This window comes from Solanum lycopersicum, chromosome 7 (genome assembly GCF_036512215.1).
Source record: "Solanum lycopersicum chromosome 7, SLM_r2.1".
Classification (NCBI taxonomy): Eukaryota; Viridiplantae; Streptophyta; class Magnoliopsida; order Solanales; family Solanaceae; genus Solanum; species Solanum lycopersicum.
In genome coordinates this window covers 66028527-66052597 of record NC_090806.1, presented here as the reverse complement: position 1 = coordinate 66052597, position 24071 = coordinate 66028527, and the positions used below count along the sequence as shown (strand labels likewise).

At 28.6% G+C, this 24071-nt stretch overlaps 2 protein-coding genes, 1 long non-coding RNA gene and 1 pseudogene across 3 annotated transcripts; 2 read left to right on the top strand and 2 right to left on the bottom strand.

Annotated features, from left to right (window-relative positions):
* Nucleotides 1–1685: 1685 nt before the first annotated feature.
* Nucleotides 1686–2723, top strand: LOC112941850 (G-type lectin S-receptor-like serine/threonine-protein kinase SD2-5). Its single transcript, XM_026032115.2, has one exon. It carries the CDS (start codon nt 1799–1801, stop codon nt 2513–2515), a length of 717 nt encoding a protein of 238 aa, XP_025887900.1. The 5' UTR covers nt 1686–1798; the 3' UTR covers nt 2516–2723.
* Nucleotides 2724–8800: 6077 nt separating this feature from the next.
* LOC101253206 (G-type lectin S-receptor-like serine/threonine-protein kinase SD2-5) lies at nt 8801–11261 on the bottom strand (annotated as a pseudogene).
* A 759-nt stretch (nt 11262–12020) lies between these two features.
* On the bottom strand, nt 12021–17374 carry LOC101262533 (cytochrome P450 CYP72A219). The gene is made up of 5 exons (XM_004243205.5): nt 16940–17374; nt 16484–16701; nt 13251–13498; nt 12662–13046; nt 12021–12580 (listed from the first exon to the last, which is right to left on the bottom strand). The coding sequence occupies exons 1-5, from the start codon at nt 17217–17219 to the stop codon at nt 12155–12157; spliced, it is 1557 nt and encodes a 518-aa protein (XP_004243253.1). The 5' UTR covers nt 17220–17374; the 3' UTR covers nt 12021–12154.
* Nucleotides 17375–19956: 2582 nt separating this feature from the next.
* Nucleotides 19957–23714, top strand: LOC101262827 (uncharacterized). The gene is made up of 3 exons (XR_182937.5): nt 19957–20235; nt 20411–20471; nt 23518–23714. It is a non-coding gene; the product is annotated as an uncharacterized lncRNA (long non-coding RNA).
* Nucleotides 23715–24071: the final 357 nt, after the last annotated feature.

The window sequence follows — 24071 nt, the reverse complement described above, 5'->3', positions numbered from 1 at the left end:
GACTTGTAGATTAAATATAGAATGTTATTTGTTGGGTTTAGCTCGAATTCATGATATATCACACGTCGTAGTTTTGCCCGTCACACTTGCTCGTTTGTGTTGTTAGTTTGTTTATCACGTGGTCATCATGGCATAGATGTTTACGTATCAGTATTTAGGACCGTTTTGGCTGGCATTTGGTTTGTAACGCGAAGTTTATCGCTATTTCGTGCTGTTTCTCTGAAGTTTTCATTGATTAGCATCTGTTGGGAATTCGAGTCCATGTGGTCCAGTTGGAAGGGGGGGGGGAAATGAGCTGTTGGGGGTTGCTTCCTAATTGTCTAAATGTTTGATTATTATTGATATGGAGAAGGCCTTTACTGCCTACCCTAACTTCATCGATACATAGTTGTGTATGCTTAGCGAAATTACATAACCTTTTCTTGAGACTTTAGCATTTGATTGTTATAAGTTACCGGTTGCCTTCTTCTTGTTAGACTTTGACTTAAGTGTTTCAGAATATGCATGCTTTCTGTTGTTTCAAAGCTTGTGAGGAATGTTCGAGGTCATTTGGATTTATCACGCAAATACGTTTATGTCATATGTCAACTAAGTACGGAATGAATAACTTAGTTGCCTACTTTCACTTAGTGCTGTGTATTCTATATTTGCCATTTTTGCTTAGGAAATTTGTCATGTGGTAAGTGGCGTGATTTGAATTATTAAGTTCTTTAGAATTTGTTTCCCTATACTAATCGTCCTTATCTTAAATTAAATCTTGTTGTTGTTATTGTTTGGGATGTTGTCTTGATTTATCTTGTATGTATTGCGGTTTCGATTATGCGATATACTAATCATTGTTTCCATCTTTATGCATGTAACACCGTCTGAGTTTATTATTAAACTCTCGTCTTCTTTATTTCGAGAGAGCCGTAAAGGCTCAAAAGTCTTTCATTAGAGCCAGGCCTTGAAACAGACAAGGAGATTCCGAAGTTGAAAGTATTGAAGAAGAATCCAAAGGCGAATTAGAATATTTTCTTATTATGTTGTATTTTATTTGTAATGGGCATAAGCCCTTATCGTTTTACTTTCTTGTATTTCTTTTATATGTTTAGATTAGGACAGGTAAATGGGTTAAAAACCCAAAAACAGGTGGGTCCAAAACTCGGTCAAGGCGAACAGAACCCGAGTTTGGACCCAAATCTCTCTCTCTCTCTCTCCCTCCCCGTTACTTGTTTTACATGTTTGTGTAGACTATCGATAGTCTAGGTTTAGAAACTCCAAACCCCTCCGACGCCTTTTATTTTATCAAAATTAAAATAAATCTTAAAACAATAAAGTTTCAAATTCGCGAGTTGACTTAGAATTAAAAAGTTTAAAAAAAAAAAAGAGTTAACTTTAAACGGATTTTAAAGTAATAATGTTTTATTAAGTTTGATTAAGATTTGAGAAATCTAGCTTTAAAAAAAAAAAAAAAAAAAAAAAATTCGCTAGCCTTTAAAAAATAGTCAAATAAGTTAATCGTCGGAAAACCGTATTAACGGAGTATCTTAGGTGCCTTAAACACCTTCCTAAGATACTAATAGGAATCCCGAACCCTTAAAATGTTTCAAAACAATTTTTCTGTTTAAGTTGTTTAGAAACGAAGTTTTCTTGATTTTTCTTAAAAAATTAAGTGGCGACTCCTAAAAGTCGAAAATAAACTCTTTTCGAAAATCAACCCTCTTTTTTTCGGTAAAACAGGATTCACCACGTCAATCTGGTAAAACTCATTGGATTTTGTGCCGAAAAGACCCAAAGACTTCTGATCTATGAACATATGGTAAATGGATCACTAGATAGATGGATTTATCATAAAGATGAAGAAAATGGGCTTAGATGGCGTATAAGGCAAAGGATTATAACAGATATTGCCAAAGGATTAGCTTATCTTCATGACGAATGCAGCCAGAAGATAATTCATTTGGACATCAAACCACAAAATATCCTTCTAGGTAAAAACTTCAATGCTAAGATATCTGACTTTGGTCTGTCGAAACTGATCGATAAAGACGAAAGCAAAGTGGTAACTAGGATGAGAGGAACACCAGGGTATTTGGCTCCTGAATGGTTGAGGTCTGTAATCACTGAGAAAGTTGACGTGTATGCCTTTGGAATTGTGCTCTTGGAGATTTTGTGTGGGCGAAAGAATTTTGATAGGTCCCAAGCTGATGAGAATGTCCATTTGCTAAGTGTTTTCGAAACAAAAGCGGAACAACTACAGCTTATGGATATTGTTGACAAAAACAATGAGGATATGCAGATCCACAAAGAAGCAGTGACAGAAATGATGAGCATTGCTGCGTGGTGTCTACAGGGAGATTTCACCAAGAGACCTTCCATGTCATTAGTGGTTAAGGCATTGGAAGGTTTGGTGTCTGTTGAAACAAACTTGGATTACGATTTCACAAGCCTACCCGAGGTTGAGGATGACAACCGACAGAGGGAAGACACTATTAGTTTAATATTGCCTTCAATTTTATCCGGTCCAAGGTGAAGAACTAGCTTAAGAGGTTGTGAGTTCCACTTTTTTTTTTTTTTTTTTCTTTTCCATGGTCTATTTCTTCCTTTGTATTTCCATGTGAAGAAACCTTCCTCGTTTTATTCCTATTGGAAATTAGTTAGTTGTTATATTCAATTTAGTTAGTTAGTTTGTATAGTTAGTTACATTGATAAATGTGTAGTAACTAAATTCTGTTTTAGGATATCATCATATCATATATATATTATTATAAGCATGAAGCTCAAAACTTAAAAGTTGAATTATCATTTTGCCCCTCTAATAAATTAAAACTTATATAATTTATATATATAATCTTCTTATTCTCATTTCATAATTTTGACCATTCAAATTTCTAACATAAATGTAAATAAAAATAAAAATGAGTAATTATCAAGAAATTAAAGTAGATTCATGTATCTTTAAAATTAAATTTCATCTCTATCTTTTTTATATTTATTTTAACAATAATTCAATTACCATTTTGCCCCTCTAATAAATTAAAGCTTATATAATTTATATATATAATCTTCTTATTCTCATTTCATAATCTTGACCTTTCAAATTTCTAACATAAATGTAAATAAAAATAAAAATGAGTAATTATCAAGAAATTAAAGTAGATTCATGTATCTTTAAAATTAAATTTCATCTCTATCTTTTTTATATTTATTTTAAAAATAATTCATGTGACTTTTCATGTTTCCATAATTTTGTTCTATAAATTTAACTTTTTCAAGAAGAACTTTTATTTGTCACTCCTACAATTCTTTTATGTAGGAACTCTAAACATGTGAAATAATGTCACAATTTGAGGTGAAAGTTGTGAGATTCCCTTATGCAGTTACGAGAATAGATAAGAATTCAATTATTGAAGCATCGGAGCTTGATGTGTTAGTTTTATATTTATTTGTAGTAAGAATTATAATAAGACTTTTTTGTCTGTCTTCATATAGTTGAATTCTTGTTTTATTAGCAAGTTGCTCTAAATTCATATTTGCATTTTATATGCTCAAATGTTTAGTTTCACTATAGAGACAAACAAAATGAAATGCCTAATTGTCTTGCTCGTGTGTACTTTTTTTTTTCTTTTCTCCGTACTTATAATTTTTACATATACATTAATTTTCATCTTTAAGAATGAATGTGATAAAATAGGATGTTAACTCTTTTCTTTTCTTTTTATGGAAAAAAAAAGGTGAAATATATAATATTAGATTAATGGTGGATAAGTTATATATGACAGAATTAAATTTTATATAAAAATAAGTAGTTATTCATAAATATCCTGATTTTTAAAATATAAATAATAAAACTATTTACATCTTAGTTTTAAATATTTATAGTTAACTAATTAGTTTAAAGTGTTTGTGGATAAAAATTTAATACAATACTTAAAACACATTCATTAAAAAAGTTGAAAGATTATGTTTTCCTTCACTCAAAGTTAATCTTACACTATCTAGCATTATTCTACCAATAAACCGGAACTATCAAGAAAAATTTAATTTAGATAGTTGTTATTTTTCCTTTTAGCTTTGCAAACTTATTTTTTGAATTACAAACAAAGTTTATTTTATTAATTTCTCATATTATTATCTCGATGCATTCACTTAGAGGTCAGAAAATTGGAGTGTCACAATTAGTAGTAAAACAAAGTAAAAAATCTCAATTAGACATATTTTATTATTTAGTAGTATTATTTTTTAAGAAATAATACACTCATGGTTACACGCGCAAAGCGCGTGCCCGAAAACTAGTATTATTATAAGTGGGAAGCTCCTAACCTCAAAGTTGAATTACCATTTTATCCTTCACTTAAATATTTTTTTTTAAAAAAATGTATTAGTATTTTTAATAAACAATTAGATAGTAAACTTTAAAGTTATAAAGATATAATGAAAGATAAATAGTCATTCAAACAAATGAAGTTCAAACATTTCAAAACATCTCTTATTTAATTTTAAGTTAAAGAATTTGAAGAGTTCCATTGATAAAATTATTTACATGATTTTTTCAACAAAAATATTATTTTGATGTCTTCTCATGACAATAGCATGTGAAGTGATTTATCTCACAAAATTCTTCTTCAAATTTTTCATGTTTCTTTTGATCAATAAATTTTAGACATATATGTAAATAGATAGAACTAATATTACATGTTTTGTTTCATTTGTCTCATCGAAAATTTATGTTTTTAACCAACAGGTGATAAATAATTCTAGAGAGTTTTTCATTTGGACAAAAAGTCTGCTCAACATTCATGAGGTAAAACAAACCTACTTGTGTGAGAAAGAATATGTATGTTGTTTCGTTAATTTATTGACGATAAATTTTTGGAGAATATGGTATCTGAATTAGAATTTAATCATTTCAGTGTATTCGATGCATTCTTCAAGAAGGTTAAAGACATCATGGACATTTATTTGTTGTTTGGTAAGTATTATTTTTCATTTCAATGTTGCATATTTTACTTAGTTCATTGTTTGTTACATTCAATTTTTCGGTTGAAGGAAGGTAAATTGACTACTTTTTCTTGAATAATGGCAATGAAAAAGAAAATAAAATTTTTCATTTACATGTCTGATGTACAAATCTTCTTTTAAAGATTATGTTTGTTATAACAAGTTGATTATCATGTAGTGAACACTCTAGGTTATTGGATAAGAGGATTGAATAATTCATGTAATTAGTTTTTTCTCATAATTAAATCTACAAATATTAGCATGCATTATATTTAATGTGCTTTTTTAGAATTTGTACATGATTTACTACTTGTATGAAAATAAAATCATGGTGTGATTTCATATTTGTAAATAAATACCCCTAATAACGAAAAACGAGGAAGCGTCGAAGAAGAAAAACGGTATTGCTAAATAATTTTATATTCTGCAACTTTATGTTTTTATTGATTAAATTTAGAACTTATTATTTCATTTATTCTATCTAGAAAAAAATATTTGGATAAAAAATCTCATAGATTCTTTATACTCATTTTAAGGAGTATATACTCCTTTTAATTTTTAAACATAAAATAGTATTATTATTAATCTTTATACTTTTTTTGAAAAATGTGTATTGAAGATCTTAACTTTAAAATAGGATTATGATTCTACCCTTTTACTAATTTAAAAATTATTAAAGAAATAATTAATAAAACATTACTTAAATAATACTAATATTAATCCATTATGTTTCTAGGTAGGATTAATTAGAGAAATGTTTAATTTGTTTTTTATTCTAAAATAGAGTTCGGTAGATGAAGTGTTTCGTAACAACAAAAGACAGTAAATTATATTCGAAATATCCTTTAACATTAAAGAACAAAAATGTCCTTGAATTACCATACATCTTAATATGGCACATATTTTTAGATTTTAGTAAGACACTTTACACATTCTCAACTTTAAACAATCTAATTCTCATAGACGTTATGTATATCATCAATTTTTAAATGACTTTTACAATTCCAAACTTGTAACTATAAATACCAAAAAATTATCTTCAAAATCACTTTATATTAATGCATACACTTAGTTATTCCGATGTATAATTGTTGATGAATGATTATTGGTGGATGTAATTACACTGACACATTGTTCAACACAATTACTTTTTATTGATGCATATGCTTTGTTATTCTAATGTATAATTATTGATGGATAATTGTTGATGAATGTATTGTTCATCACATATGCAATAAAAAAGAGATAGACCTATTTATGCTTTTGTTAGTTATTGAGGAAGTTTCTCTATTCTTATAAATTAGAACTATTTCTCTCTTTAATTCTTGTTATTTAAAAGTTTTAGAATTCATTAGCTATTTTATTGTTTTTAGTCTACTCTATTTCATTTTATTTTCGAATTCATTAGCTAATTTGGTGTTACACTCTTTCTCTTTTGATTACTTAGTTTTATGAATAACTATTTATACATTTTGTAACTGTATTTAAATAATTTTACGAATATTTATACTAAGTAGCCTGCAATACAAATATATTTTCTATTATGAAATTCAATTTTTTAAGTATGTATATATTTTGTAGTAATTACAAGGGACAAAAACATGCAACGCACGTTTTCAAAATCTAGTATTACTAAAAGCATGAACAAAAAAGTTGAAAGTTGAATTACGATTTTACCCTTTCTATAAATTCAATTATTATAAAATATTTAAATATTTGATTGTATAAATTTAATTAAATGTTAATGACTTTTAGACTTTCTAAGATTAATTCCTAATTAAATATCTAATTTATTAATATTTATCATCTATAATCTATATATATATAATAGTTATAATTTTTTTTTAATCATATATTACTAAAAGCATGAACAAAAAAGTTGAAAGTTGAATTACGATTTTACCCTTTCTATAAATTCAATTATTATAAAATATTTAAATATTTGATTGTATAAATTTAATTAAATGTTAATTACTTTTAGACTTCCTAAGATTAATTCCTAATTAAATATCTAATTTATTAATATTTATCATCTATAATCTATATATATATATATATATATATATAATAGTTATAATTTTTTTAAAAATCTTTTCCTAAATTTCTTTTCTTTCCCTCTTCTTATAACTTTTTCCTTAACCCCCCTCTCATGAATAATAAAATTGATGTGAATAAAGTATTATCCTTTATGATAAATAACGAAATTTAATAATTTAAAGGGTGCAAATCTACAAAATGGAGACGCACATTGATAATGTCCTCTTGATTATTATTAAAGAATGACTCTAGCTTCACAAATTTAAATTCATTAATGCTTAATTACATGATAAGAACTTTAGTTGTTCTTTTTACATGGTTTGCTAACTTTAATTTTTTCCCCATATTCTTCATTTATTTATCATTATTTTCTAATTACTTATTTAACTTTTATACTCTTAATATTCATAACTCTCATCTATTCATATTCATAACCTCCAAACATTAAAACTAAAACTTTAAGATATCTTTTGATATTCCTTCTATTCTATTTATATCAATTCAACTTCTTTATCTCATGAAACCCCTATCAAAATTATTAGGCTATTATTTTTATTCTGTAGTAAAAACTGATGATGAAGACTCTTGAATTTTGATAGGATATGAAAGGAGTCGATAAAAACTAAGAGAGTTATGTACTAATTTTGTACTTATATTATCATCTATATATACATCAATCTTAGGGCCCATTTGGATGGGGTTAATAAAAGCAGCTTTAAAAAAGTACTTTTGAAAGTGCTGAAACTTATTTTTAAAATAAGCAGTTATGCGTTTGGATAAAAGTGCTGAAGTTGCTATGCCAAACGTGAAAAGGGAAAAATGGAAGAAAGAGATGTTAGGGTTATGTGCGTTATTTGGAGATTGTATTAAAATATTAAGGGCAAAAAGATAAAAATGTGGTCAACTTAAAACAACTTATAAGCTAAAAAAAAAAAGCACCCCTACCACAACTTTTAACTTTTGGCTTAAAATAAGTTTTTTTAAACTTAAAACAAGTTATTTTGAGTATTGCCAAACAGCTAAATAAGTCAAAAACCAGCTTTTAAGTCAGTTTGACCAGCTTTTAAGCTGAGCCAAACAGACTCTAAGAATAATGTCTATATTGTATTTTTTCTTAAATATTTAGTTTCTTTTTGTCGTTTTTTTCACTCTTTTAGACTTCTTAATTTAGTTTTCTATGAATGTTTTATTGCCGTAAGTCTTTGAATTTTGTAAATGATACATTTTATTATTCATTACAATTTACATATATATTTTCATGAGATTTTAGTCATTCTAACGTATCTATAAAAATTCATATGAAACACACGTGTCAGAAACTAGTATATTATTATAAGTGGGAAGGTTTTGAGTTTAAAATTGGATTACTAAAATGCCCTTCATCATTATCCATCTGTCTGTTGTACATACAGTTTCCAATTTCTTCCCTCAGCTTTGAATTTCTTTTCTAATTTGCATCGTTGCATATCAATACATCTTCATATGCAGTACATTTTTATATTTCTAAGAGTAACGTGTTCACTTGATCTCTGTTAACATCCTAAACAGACTGAAAGGTAGATGAATGAGAGCTCGAAAAAAGAAAATGGATCATGATACTCAATAAGTTAATTAGACTGCAATCAATCTAACGTTCTCTAATAGACAATGGGTTGCACTTTTCTACATTATGCTTCTGAAATAGTTTCGATATAATAAGGAATTATGAAAAACACTTGGTGGCTTTTTGCAGCAAATAATAAGTGATAACTCAAAGGTATGGGCATATGGTTTTGACTCATTAGCGATTCAATCTTGATGATAAATATTAGTAAGAATCACAAATCAAGTTGTAAAAATTGGAATGATACAATTTATAGCAGAATGAAAGCATGAAATGGAGGAGCAATTATGCAGTCACACTGTTGGAACTTAACCAGCAACTTACCTAGGTCCTGACAAGTGTGATGGAAGTGGTAAACTGATACCAACCACAGCATCCCTTTCTTGATTAGTTACGCAACTCTTCTCGTCATTGTTGGAAATGTGAAGCTGTAATCCAAATCGGTTTCAGCGACGACTAAACCCTGCAACACCTTAACTACCAAGGACATGGAAGGCCTCTTAGTATAATCACTTTGTAAACACCAGGCTGCAATCTTCATCATTTCCACAGCCTCTTTTCTATGTATCTGCATGTCTTCACTCTTCTTGTCCACCATTTCCAAGAGTTGTCCCTCCTCTTCCTTTCTCATGAAAAAACTAAGCAAATGCATATCATCCTCATCTTGACGACGATCCAAATTCTTCCGGCCGCATATGATTTCCAAGATCACAACCCCAAAGCTATAAACATCCACTTGCTCAGCAATGACCTCATGTAACCATTCAGGTTCTAAATATCCTGGTGTTCCTCTCATTGTTGTAACTATCTTACTTTCATCTCTCCCCACAATCTTTGATAAACCAAAATTCTGATACTTTTGCATTGAGATTATGATCAAGAAGAATGTTCTGAGATTTAATATCCAAATGAATAATTTTGTTGTTGCAATCTTCATGTAGGTAAGCTAGGCCCTTAGCGACATTTTAATATGATTTTTTTCCTGACATCCCATCCGAGGGATTTTTCCCATGTTCCGAGAAAAATCCACCTATCTAAAGAGCCATTGACCATGTATTCATAAACCAAAAGCCTGTGTGATTTCTCAGGACAAAATCCAACAAGTTTTACCAGATTAACATGCTGAATGCTACCGATTGTTGCTACCTCAGCTAAGAATGATTTCTTCGCATTGCCAAATCCTTGCAGACGCTTCACCGCTATTTTGGTGCCATCACTTAGTGTTCCTTCAAATACAGCACCAAATCCCCCTTGCCCAAGTTTCTCACTGAAATTTTCTGTCATCACAGTGAGTTCCTCGTAGGAAAAATCTAGTAGGCATTCCTGGTATTTGATCAAGGAACTCCTCCTCATCTTCCTCGAGCCCTTTTCTCCTTCTGAAAATATAGGCAAAGCAAGTTAAAACCATGAGAATCAAACCAAATGAAGCTTCGATGGTGGATCCTACAATCGCTGGGACACGCTTTGGTTTCTTCTCTGAAGAGATAAGTGATGGAGAGGCATGTAAGTTAGAAGAGCTCTGGACCTTGATGAAAAGAGTGGTCTTATTGGGTGATCCATAATCGTATGTGAGCGAAAACACATCATTTAACAATGTGCAGTGACCCATTATGTTATTAGGACTACTAAATCGAAATTGAGCTGCTTTGCAAGCACAATTGCTTAAGCAAGATGTTTTGCAGTTCTCCAGATCTGTTTTGTTGGTACCATATTGCAAATAGAGTGGAATATAAGCTATGTACTTAAGCTCCATCAAAATATGATATTGGGAATGATCACAAGAGATAGGTGTGATAAGCACACACCCCTGGTTCGGCTGCCAGTAATTTATTTGCTGGAGAAAGCTAGTCTAATCAACCGCGGTTTGAGGACAAGTACACTGCCCATTTGCAAAAACAGAGTAATTTCCACAGATGGTTGGATACTGGCACTCACCAATGTAGTATGTAACTAGATCAGCCTCCTCTGACCAAGATCTCCCCAGCGATACACCCTTAAATGCCCGTCAACCATGAATCGAGCATTTGAAAATTCGAAACCTAAGGTTAACATCTGTCTGGAACCATAGCCTTTCAAAAAAGAGCTTAGTCCAGGAAACTGGAAAGGGTTTTTCACACCAAGTCTCGAGACAGATTTGATGTGGATTTGACTCAATGTAAGCAGAAAGGCCAGAACTTCTAAAATCAAGTGTGAACATACCTTCATTCCAGTCTGTTGCTGATATGCTGGATATCAGCTTTTTTCCAGGGACCATTATTTGTCCCGGGACCGAAGTGTCTGTAGGATGATTAAAAGACTGACAAATGATGTCGTTACTTTTGTCAAAGAGGACAACATTTCCCATTACTGTCAAGTTGAATCCCCCCACAGCCTTTCCGCTTGTGTTTGTACTCCAAATCAAAGCTCCATCTGAGTCCATCAAGAATAAGCCTCCATCTTGCCTAAGTTGCAAGGTTGCATTGGTTCTAACCGGATTGTTCCGATTTGCTGACCATACTAATCTCGGGTAGTATAGATAAGAATCATAAATATTTGGTAATATAAGGACGCCAAAAACGCAAGCAGTACCATTGTAATCACATAAGAAACCACAGACAAACACAGTCTCGTTCCCTTCTCTCGAGAGGACATATATTGATAATCCTATATCAAGTTAAATATATGTCCAACCATAAATTAATTCCGAATATTATATATATATATATATATATATATATATATATATATAATTCTCTTTGCCGGCCTTTATAATTTGTTTTTCTTCTTTTTACTTGCCAGCCTGTTATATTATTAGAATTTCTGAACTATTGGTCCATTTTTCTAGAAATGATACAATCAGTAGCAGATTCAGGATTTTAAAATGTGGCAACGAGGATTCGAACTTGGTTAGCTTGGAAAATTGGACCATTTCAAAAGATAATGCCTACAAATAAAACAAAATTCCGGTTTTAGTGCTCACTTCCCCTTTTTGTCCTAAATAGCTATACCTATTAAAACTTTATATTATATTTAATAAAATAATTTATAATTATAAATATATTACTTATTTTTAAATTATGCATTTTAATTTATTTTTTCAATTTCATCTCTGATCAAACGGTACTACCTAAATTTGAACATAAAAAGTACATGTGTAATGGAATGAGAATATTAATCCCAAGTGCAAGAATTATACTTCATTTGTTTCATTTATGTGTTTTGATAGTCCACAAGATCCAAGAATTTTTCTTTAATATTACACTTTTTTTTTGTTTAAGGTAACAAGCTAATTAAGAATTTTTTCTTGTTTTTCTTAATTTGTGTTTAGTCAAATTAAAATCTTTTTATTCATTTAGCTATTAGTAATAGTTAATAGCATTCACATGGTGAATTCTTCAACATTGACGATGAGACAAATCTAGTTAAGAATTTTTTTTAACATCGATCGTTCAACTTACACAAATTACATATGTACTTATTGATGATGTAGACTTGCTATCGAACAAAAGTAAAGACCAAAGATGCAAAATGCTTCAACTTAATAATGCTAGCTTACAATTTATGCAATATAAGAGGAGCACCATATTGGGGTTGAATAGTTATTACAGACTGCGGAGCGTGTGTATAAGAAGGAGATAGTTCAAAGGAGAAGTGTTGTAGAATCATAGCCAAAGCCATCTTCGCTTCTATCATCGTGAAGTTTAGCCCAATGCATATCCTAGGTCCCCCGCCAAATGGGAAAAACGTCATTTGACCCTTTGTTGCCTTTGAAACGCCTTCACTAAATCTCTCTGGCTTGAACTCTGTTGCATCTTCGCCCCATATTTCCTTGTCGTGATGCAATAAAATTATTGGCAATACGAGCATCACTCCAGCTGGTAAACTTAGTTCCCCTAGCTTGGTATTGGTTGTAGTCTTTCGATTAAGTGAATCAGCTGGTGGATATAGCCTTAACGACTCGTTCAAAATCATTGTCACCTATAATAAAAAGAGTTGATCAATATTAATTCAACATAGAACAATAAACTATGTGTGTGTCAAAGAAGGTAATAGACTTACAATTTTTAGGCGGTTTAATCCATCAAATTCTAGTTTGCTATCACCGAAGACTTGCAAAACCTCTTCTCTAGCGCGAGTTTGCCAATCTAGATGTCTACTCAACAAAATCATAGTCCATACAAGCAATACAGAGGTGGTTTCTTGTCCAGCAAAATAGAACAATTTACACTCCTCGATGATCTCTCGCGTACTCATACCAAAATCCTTGTTGCCATGTTGTTCAATTTGTTTAAAGTTGGATTCCAACAACATCCCTAATAAGTCATCAGTATTGGCCTCCCCTGCTTTCAATGCCTTCACTCTTTTATCAATTATTCCTCTAATCATTGCTTGAACGTTTTTATCGATCTCCTTCATCCTTCGATTTTTCTTAGTTGGCAAAAACCTACATTAGTTTAACACACAACAACGCGTATATCATCATCAATACTCACTATTTTCCAAGGTCGAAAAGATTGCAAAAATCAGTCATTTACAATCACTATGTGAAGGAATCCTCAAAAAGTTAACGTGTTATGACCTTATAGATATTATATGTGCTAATGTACATAACTTAAACTCGGGGGAAAACAAGGTTTAATTTTAATACCTCGATCCTAGAATATACAAGGTACGAGTAGCTTCAATGAAATGCTGAGCTTGTTCTTTTTGAAGCTCAAATATCATTCGACCTTCTTCATAGTTGCTTCCAAAGGCTGTTCGAGAAATCACATCACTAGACAATTTTTGAAGGTAAGGCCATATATCGATTTCACAAGATGTTCCTTTCGTTGAGATTGACTCCTCCCATTGGCTCACCATTTCAGTGCAGCTCAAATGAATTGCTGGAACCATATTCTACACATTTGTAAACCACACATTAGTGCAAGTCATAGAAAGGAACAAAAAATGAAAAACAAAAACAGAATGAAAGCAGAGTTGATTATATCATATCATGAATTTGTGATAATCAATACAAGTGGATCACGAAACAAACTTCTTTTATTGAATTATGTGCGACTATCTTATTTAAAAGCATAAACGGTTAAAAACTGAAACATATCTTCAACATTCATATGTAAGCCATACATATAGACGACAGTGGAGGAGCCAGGATTTTCTCAAAGGGGATACAAAACAACATACTTATTGTATAAGTGTGTGTAGGGGCGGATCTATGGGTGCCCGTTGATCTCGAAAAAAACTTTATATGTGTGTATACATGTTTAAGAAAACGATTTTTTTTCTTTGTCACTCACTAAATAAAATGATTAACAGTTCAATTGGCAAAGTAGTTAATCTGCAAGATTGGCAGCACAAGTTTGAACCTTTGTTGGCGCATCAATTTTTGGAAGCTTTTTCTTTCTTTTTTTTCCTTTTGTTTTGTCTTTTTTTTTTATTGATGTGTGATCCATTCGTTCTTATTTATTTACAAGTATTCTTTGTTAATTTAAATTCTTATTCATCATAATTATTTAATAGGGAAAAGGGTCTGATATACCCCTTAACTTTGTCATTTGGAGCTGATATACCCCTCGTTATAAAAGTGGCTCATTATGCCCTTGCCGTTATACAAACGGCTCACATATACCCCTGCCGTTACAAAATGGCTCACATATACCCTTCATTTAACGGAAGTTAGAAACTTAGTTTTAAATTTGTATTTGTTACTTCTAATTTTTTTTAAAAAAAATTATTTAGGGGTATATATGATTCTTCTATCAAAGTTCAGGTATATTTTAATTTTTTCATACATAAATTATTTTTTGACTTCTTTTATTATAATTATTTGAGTTTCTTATTCTTATTTTGTTTTTTTTTCTTTCATTCCTTAGTTTAAAGAAAAAAAATTAAACTATTTTTTTTGTGTGTATTGTAATTTAATTTCGTATTCGAAGAAAAAATTTGGTCATCTACAATAAGTTTTACAAGAATATTAGTGAAACATAAATAAATTTGATTATCAAAATAGTAATTATAAATTAGTCATTAAAACAAAAAAAAAAGTCAAAAAAAATTTGTTCGACGAGGATTAAATTTATTCATATGGGATTATATTTTTTAGAAAAAATAACAAAAATTTAGATTAAAATTATTTTTTTTCATTTCCGTTAGAGGAAAAGGGTATATGTGAGTCATTTGTTTATATGTAGGGGTATATATGAGTCACTTTTATAACGAGGGTATATCAGCTCTAAATGACAAAGTTGAGGGGTATATCAGACCCTTTTCCCTTTATGTTTTTTTACTTTCTCTTTCACTAATTATTAATCTCTTGATATGAGTGTCGTATGTTTATACTTTATCAATTAAATTAGGAACGTGACATAAATATTATTAAGAATGTATTTAAATAGTAATTTTAATAATGATGAATATTTTAATTAGAGTTCTTTTAATTTGAAGGATCTTTCGATCTTCACCAACATTCTTGCTAAGTAAGATGACTAGATTGAAACTAAAATTTGTATTTTCTTTTTTATATTTTGCAACAACACATAAAGCTAATGAAATATGAATATATTGAAATAACAATATTAGATAGTTTATACAAGCTCAAATTTTAGTGTGAAAAAACTCTTTTTTCCTCAAAGTTTCAGCGAATAAGGTCACTAATTCCTAAAAAGAAATAAAAATTGAACTGTTACTTAGCTCTATCTCATAATATCTAAAAGGGAAAATGGTATGATATACCCCTCAACTTTGTCATTTGGAGCTGATATACCCCTCGTTATGAAAGTGGTTCATATATGACCTTACCGTTATACAAAAGATTCACATATACCCCTGCCGTTACAAAATGGCTCACATATACCCTTCATTTAACGGAATTAAAAAAAATAGTTTTAAGTGTATATTTATTACTTTTAATTTTTTTTAAAAATTACATAGGGGTATATATGATTCTTTTATCAAAGTTCAATGTATATTTTAATTTTTTTTACTACATAAATTATTTTTTGACTTTTTTTATTAGAATTATTTGAGTTTCTTATTCTTATTTTATTTTTTCTTTCATTCCTTTGTTTAAAGAAAAAAAATTAAACTATTTTTTGTCTATATTGTAATTTGATTTTTGTATTTAAAGAAAAAAATTTGGCCATCTACAAAAAGTTTTACAAGAATATTAGTGAAACATAAATAAATTTGATTATCAAAATAATAATTCTAAATTAGTCATTGAAACAAAAAAAAGTCAAAAAAAATATGTTTGACGAGGATTAAAGTTACTTATATAGGATTATATATTGTAGAAAAAAATAATAAAAAGTTAGATTAAAATTATCTTTTTTTTCATTTCCGTTAGAGGAAAAGGGTATATGTGAGCCATTTGTTTATATGTAGGGGTATATATGAGCCACTTTTATAACAAGGGGTATATCAGCTCCAAATGACAAAGTTGAGGGGTATATCAGACCCTTTTCGCATATCTAAAAGAAAATATTACTAACATGCATGTTTTGATCGATTTGTTTATAAAGACCGAAAAAAGATAAATAACTCGATTGTAACTCAAAATTAAAGCAACCGACCCGCTTATCTTACTTGAACGATGTAACACCTAGGACCTTCAAATCCTAGATCCGCCTCTGAGTGTGTGAAGCCCCCTTGGTCGAAAGTTTAAGAAAGAAAAACAGACAGACTTGAAATTTTAGGTATAAAACAAATGTTAAACTTGCACGACTATAACTCATTTCACTAATGGCAAAAGGAATATTTCAAAGTTATAATACTTTCTAACCATAGAAAGATGATATTCTTAATCGAACAGACTATCAAGAAAAGTGTATCACATATGTTACAACGAAGGAAATATTAATAAAAATATATCTTGAGAAATACCTTAATCTTCTCCATATGGAAAGCAGGATTGAGGATTTTTCTATGCATTGCCCATTTATCCTCTTCATAGCTTGCAAGTCCTTGTGCTAGCAACTTGGTGAGGGGAGTTGGTTTAGGCTTTTGGTAGAGAACATATTTGTTAAACACATCTCTTATTACCTCAGCATCATTTACTAATACCATAGGCTTTGGCCCAATCCATATAAAACAATTTTTACCTGTAAAATTGTATAATGGATTTATATCAATATGTCATGTTAGCTATGGGTTATTTAGCGATAAACTAATAACAAATTTCTTAGGTAAACTTTTAATGTAATTGTCCCTTCTTAATTAGAGTTCTTGAATTCGAGCCCTGGGAATATGAAGTCTCATGTTCAGTCAGAATCTGAATTAATCAAACTTCAAAACAGGTACAAAGAACATCATTAGATGAGAAACAAAAACAAAGCTTACCATGTTTCTTGATTGTATCAACAAAATAAGGAACAATTCTAGGAGTTATGTCATCATCAAAGACATTCAATGGCTTGGACTTAACATCTTCAAAGCTTTTGGCTAACTCTTTGAGATCTCCAAAAATTAATTTGTAAGAGTTCCCTTTGAGACCTTGTTTTCTTAGGCATTTTTCTAGTTTTCTTGGCCTAAACCATGCCCAATCTAACAACTTCCATGCATATATTACTGAAGTTATTGTTAATAAAAAAGAAACTAAGTAGTAAGCAACAATCTCCATTACTATTTTTATATATTTGATATTTCCCTTAAGGAGTTGAATGACTTATTTATACTGTTGAAGTTAAGAAGGGACCTCATATTCAGAGGCGGAGGTAGAAGTTTAGATACAAATTCATCTGACCTCAATAGTTTTTTAAATTACATATTTATTTTATAAATACTATTAAATGTATGTATATATATTAAATTTAAAATTTCATTATTAATATATTTAAAATAATTGTTTTAAAATTTAAACTCATAAAATTTAAATTCTGATTTTCGCGATACATAATGCGTGGTCAAATTTTATTCTTTAGTTAATAAGTTAGAAAATGACAAAGAGAGCTTTGAGTGCGGTTTGAACTATTGATTTACGTAATTTGAAATAAAAAATTTGCTCTTGTTTTTCCACCACAAATAATAGTGATATCTATTGTGACAAAGACACCTTCTAGAAGGGTGTTGTATTGTGGACCTTACTTTGAACAAAATGTTTTTATTACATTCCTACTATCTGTATTTCAATTTTAGCGTCTCTTAGCGTCAATTATCATATTATTTGTTGTTATTACGATTTTTTTTACATTTATTCTCAATATGAATTTGTTATCTTTTTTTCGTTCAACAATAATTTTTCACTATATTATCTTGGGATGTCTAATAATATCTATCCACTTTATGAAATCAATGAATAATTTTACGCTTAGTTTCTAATTTAACCTTATCATTAATTATAATTATCTTTTCTATTACATTTTATTGATTATATTCAAAGGGTAATATAATAAAGTAAAATTATTTTTCTATATATTTATAATTTCTTAAGAAGTGTGTAAAGTCAATAGCAGACAAGCATTATTGACAAAGAAAGTATTATATTTACTTTACATACGTTGATATTTGATACAATTTACTTGAGCTGAGAATTTATTGCAGCGCGTATAATATATATAACTTACTATAATAAGTGAAAAAAATATACATTATACAAATATGTGTTGTGCTCTTTTTGTTACAATAAATGTAAAATATCAATTTGGACAAGAATTATAAGTTTAGAAGATTCACTACCTCATAATTCACATTCAAACAAATTTTCACATAGAGTGGTGTATATAAAAGATTTGGATGGACCACTCTTACATGATATAGTTTTGTTCCGTGTTGGTTTCAAAATCCCTGATTAACTTAGATAAAATAATATGATAATAATTCGGTTCATAGTTAAATATTTATAAATATTTGAACAAAAGATTAGTATTGGATTTTTGTAAAGATGATGAATATGTCTCGCTATTAGAGGTGTCAATCGGATGGTTTTAATTAAATTTTACGGATTAAAGTTATGTTGTAATATATAGAGGTTTTAAAAAGTCATATCTCCAATTATATAAATTTAATTAATCCCTCTCGAAGTAGACTGAGAAAAATTTATAGGTATATACAAGGATTTTGTTGTATCCGAAAGGAAATTGCTTGTATTTTTTCCAATATCTATATAGGCAATATTTCTTTTTTAGAATTTCTTTAGTGTCTGATAAATTGTTGTTTTTCTTTATTATAACAATTTATAAAATATCAAATAAAAAATATGGACAAAAATTTTCATTAACCAATTAGAGTAACATAGTAGCTCATTTTTTTTATGGACTAAAATGACTTAGCAAATACCCAATCATTGATCAATTTATTGACAAATACCCACACAAGAAGTCAAGTGATGCAAGTAACCAATAACACAACCTAATTATTACCAGAAAAATAAAACTAATTGCATAAATGCATCTGTTAATTATAACATAATTATAATACAATTTCATGTGTTATGTTTAATTAATCAAACCTTAGTTAACAATAAAACCAAAAAAAAAGCTTTTTTAGATGGACATGTGAATAAACTTTATATCTTACAAATTAAATATATGTGTATGTAAGAAATATAGTTCTTTTTATTTTTTACTAGGTATTTTAAAAAGGGAAAGTGTATGATATTCTCCTCAATTTTGTTATTTGAAATCGAGATGTCGCTCGTTAGGTAAGTGGCTCATGTATACCTCAGTACTATATAATGACCTATATATATCCTTTTCCTTTAATGAAAGTGAAAATTTTAATTTTAATTTTAATTTTTTAATCATATGTATAATCCATATAGGGTGTACTTGATCCTCCTCAATTGTTTTAACGACCAACTTATTATTTTTGTGGTCAAATTTATTTATGTTTCACTATTTTCTTGAAAAATTATTATAGATGTCTCAATTTTTTTTTTACAAATGCAAAAACTAAATTACAAAATAGCCAATTTTTTATCATAATATAGCCACAAAAAAATTAATTTAAATTTTTTTATTTACACTAAAGAATGAAAAAAGAAAATAAAATAAGAATAAGAAACTCAAATAATGATAATCAAAGAAGTCAAAAAATATTTTATGTAAGGAAAAAAAATATATATACCCTGAACATCCCTACGTCATTTTATTTTTTATTTTGTAATCAAGAGTCAAAAATATAAATTTAAAACTAGGTTTTACTTCCGTTAGATATATATGAGTTTTTTTTTATAACGATAGGAGTATATATCAGTCATTTATATAACAGTTAAGGGGTACTATATCAAGCATTTTCCCTTTTAAAATATATCACGCAATCGTTTATTTCTTTCAACTTACGCAAACGTACCCATCTTATAAGTCAAATAAACTAAATTACTATTACTATTATATAGAAGAGTGGTAAAGAGGACGACCAAGGATATAGTGGTCATTTTGCATTAATAACAAATGGACAAATTTCATTTCCAAAAGCAATAAGGGCAAATATGTAATTTACATTAAAAAGGGACAAATTTCAATTTCAATAGCAAATTTTTGCAGATCCATTTTTTTGTAGAACATCAGTCTTTCTTCAAACAAAAAAATTAAATTCATCCTTAGCACAAGACTTACTCAAACATGATTCTAAAGCATAATTTCTTCCAGCTCTCTTCTTTCAACAACCATTAATCGATTTGCAATTCAAAATTTCAGGTATGTTTTCTTTATTTGGTAAAACATGGTCAAAGAAAGGATTAGACGAAATAATAAATAATAATATAAATACAATTTAGAAATTTTATATCATAAACTTTGAAAGCAAGTAGAGAATTGACAGAAAATTGAGATTAAAACATGCATAAATTTTATGATCAGTAAACTTTTGTAGGGAGAGTTTTTCTCAAAAATATATGATGTTGGTGACGAATTGACAAATGCACTGGAGGAATGTAAGTTCCAAATTCTACTTTTATGAACTATAATATTGATTTCTAACAGCCCTGCGACTATTTCAAGTGCATGTGTTCTTCAATCTCTAACTTGGTTTCATTCAAATGTTATTAGAGTAAGTCCACAAAACATTTTTCTCTTCATTTCTATAAAGCGAATTTCATTTTTTCAGCTTTTTCTCTTTGGAAATTATTTCCCTTTTCTTTACAAATTTTCACAAACTACTTCGTTGGATGAATAGGGAAGTTCTCGATCTATGTATCACGTCAAAATTAATTGAACTTCAAAATCTCTAACCAAAAAAATTAATAATATATAATTATAATTATTATAATAAATAAAAAAATATGAAACATAGAGATGTATTTGTACGAGAAGTGTTTATAATTTTTTTTCTTTCTAGGTTAATAATTAAATTTAAAATAAAAAATTTTAATTTGTGATATGTTTATTCATTTTGTCTGAAATCTCAAAAATCTCTAACAAAAAAAAATATGAATTATAATTATTATAATAAATAAAAAAAATATGAAACATAGAGATGTATATGTACAAGAGGTGGAGTGGAGTAGGCTCCTAGCTTTTAGCAGTGTAGACTGTTGTTCTTCATTTTTTTGCCTTTTAGCAAAGACTTTTCCCCCTTTGACCTGAATATCAAAAATCTCTAACAAAAAAAATTAATAATTATAATAATAATTATTATAATAAATAAAAAAATATGAAACATAGAGATGTATTTATACCAGAAGTGTTTATAATTTATTTTTCTTTCTAGATTAATATTTAAATTTTTTTAAAAAAAAATATAGGGGAAGTGGTTATAATACGTGTCTTAATGAATAATAATTTATAATTATAATTATTATAATAAATAAAAAAATATGAAACATAGAGATGTATATGTACAAGAAGTGTTTATAATTTATTTTTCTTTCTAGATTAATATTTAAATTATATAAAAAAAAAAGATAGGGAAAGTGGTTATAATACGTGTCTTAAAGAAAATATATATTGCTTTACACAATAACAAGTGGAGTGGAGTAGGCTCCTGCTATTTAGGCTTTTAGCAGTGTAGGCTACTGTTTTTCATTTTTTTGCCTTTTAGCAAAGACTTTTCCCCTTTTGACTAACATATTACAGTGCATTCTTTATCACATTGATATGAAAAAAATTGTAATTTATAGTACTATTATATAATTTTTGAATATTAATTTTCTCTTTGCTTAAAATATTAAATTAATGTAATTAAAAATGAACAGAGATGGTTTGTAATTATATAATGTTTTAATTGTTTATTTCACGATAGGTAGGTCGTATCAATTTTTCGACAGCTTACTAACTTTAATCATAAAAAAGTTATCTATCCTAATTAATGTTTCAGATCTTACACTTGGCTTTGTGAGCTTTCTTATTTGCGATGCCCCCACTAATCAAATGCTTTATAGGAATTATTATAATAAATAAAAAATATGAAACATAGAGATGTTTATGTACAAGAAGTGTTTATAATTTTTTTCTCAAGATTAATATTTAAATTTAAAATAATCAATTTTAATTTCTGATATGTTCATTCATTTTGTCTGAATATCAAAATTCTCTAACCAAAAAAATATGAATAATAATTTATAATTATAATTATTATAATAAATAAATAAATAAATATGAAACATAGAGATGTATATGTACAAGAAGTGTTTATAATTTCTTTTTCTTTGTAGATTAATATTTAAATTTAAAAGAAAAAAAGAAAAAATAGGAGAAATGGTTATAATAATTATATGAGATGTATTACAGCAGTAAAAAGGATACGTGTCTTAAAGAAAATATATATTTCTTTACAAAATAACAAATGGAGTGGTGTAGGCTCCTCCTTTTTAGGCTGTTAGCAGTATAATAATTATATGAGATGTATTACAGCAGTAAAAAGGATACGTGTCTTAAAGAAAATATATATTTCTTTACAAAATAACAAATGGAGTGGTGTAGGCTCCTCCTTTTTAGGCTGTTAGCAGTAGTGTATGTTATTGTTTTCACTTTTTTTGGCTTTTAGCAAAGACTTTTCCTCTTTTATATATATATATATACCTGCACAAGTTATGTCATTTTATATTTGGTTTATCATGACCCTATAAAATTGATCTAAACTCTGGAATAGGCTTTGATCAAACACTACTATTGGTATGTTACTTTTCAAAACTATAGTAATCTGTTGATTCTTTCACATTTTTCATCACATTTTATTTGTACATCATGCTATTTTTTTCTTTCTCTATAAGGGTTAAAATTTGGGTTGTGTTATTCTGTTTCCACCTCTTCATGATTTATCGAAACTTGAGATTTTTAATATCGTCATCATATGTCCATTTACTATCTGCTGATGATCTAATTTGAAACTCTTGAACTGAATTTTTCCAAGACAAGTTTAAAGGTAAATATTAAAGATATTTCATAAATTTTTTGTCCAGATTGATTAATCCTTTAACATTAATGTCACCATTATGAATCCATTTCTTTATAAATAATGATCCTTTAGTCTTATACATATAAAATATTTTGAGTTGTATCTTATGGCTTACCAAGATTTTCTTAATCTTGGATGAGGGTGGTCATTTTTACACCTATTGAGCTTTGTTCAACTTTGTTTGGTCATATTGTCACTTTGCTTTCCTGACTGTTTTTGCAATCTTTCACTATAAACATAATATTAATCTTTAACTAAGATCTCATTTCATACATTTGTAATTGATGCTTTACATGCCAAACATTTGACTTTCTTATTTTCTTTCACTAATTCTCTATTCTATTCCAATACGACAAAATGTAGTGTTTGTGCTATTCTGATTGACATTATCTTGCTAAATGATCTATTTATGAGAGAGTTTAAAAAAATAACATACTTCTGTTCATATTGGTGTTATTATATAAAATGTCTTATGTCAATCGTGAAATAGGGCTTCAAAGATGAGGCTTAGTTGAAGCTTAATGTTGCCACATTTTTTCCATTTTGTCTTGTATAAGTTATGTGATGTGATTATGTGCTAACAGGTGATTTTTTATCAAAGATGATCCAGAAGATCCAAGCATGAAAGATGTATCTGTTTTTGTCTAATTCTATACAGTATGTAAATGTATATAATTAGTATTCCCACATATGAAAATGTTAAACTAAGTAAGTATCTCACTTCGACATTCAGTAGTATGACATTCACATGAAAATATATTATGAACAAATTTGGCAGCTATAATGTGTTCGAATTACTAATTTTTCTCATTGAAATATTAATTTTGTTTGTTTAATATGCAACTAATTAAATTTAGGTCCATTATAAATACCTATAATGCTCCCAACTACAGCATCATCAGCTGAAAGCATGTCTGCAAGCCTAGAGCAATATTATGCATACAAATTTAGCAACTCCTAAATGTTAATTGCTAATTTGTTAACTTTCAGCTACTCTTGATGTTCACTTTCTTCATACTGTCAATTTGCTTAGTAAACAGTGCATTTGTTTTGTGAACAAAATGTTATTTAACCATGTAATGTTGTGAAGTATGCTAATAGTTCAATACAAAATAGTCATCTAATATTGTGAAGTATG

What these genes read in the sequence shown, in the direction of transcription:
- LOC112941850 (XM_026032115.2), top strand. Translation starts at nt 1,799, where the DNA reads ATGGTAAATGGATCACTAGATAGATGGATTTATCATAAAGATGAAGAA.
- LOC101262533 (XM_004243205.5), bottom strand. Translation starts at nt 17,219, where the DNA reads ATGGAGATTGTTGCTTACTACTTAGTTTCTTTTTTATTAACAATAACT. An exon ending in TGATACAATCAAGAAACATG is followed by an intron (nt 16,702 to 16,939) that starts GTAAGCTTTGTT and finishes ACAATTTTACAG; the next exon opens with GTAAAAATTGTTTTATATGG. An exon ending in TCCATATGGAGAAGATTAAG is followed by an intron (nt 13,499 to 16,483) that starts GTATTTCTCAAG and finishes ACAAATGTGTAG; the next exon opens with AATATGGTTCCAGCAATTCA.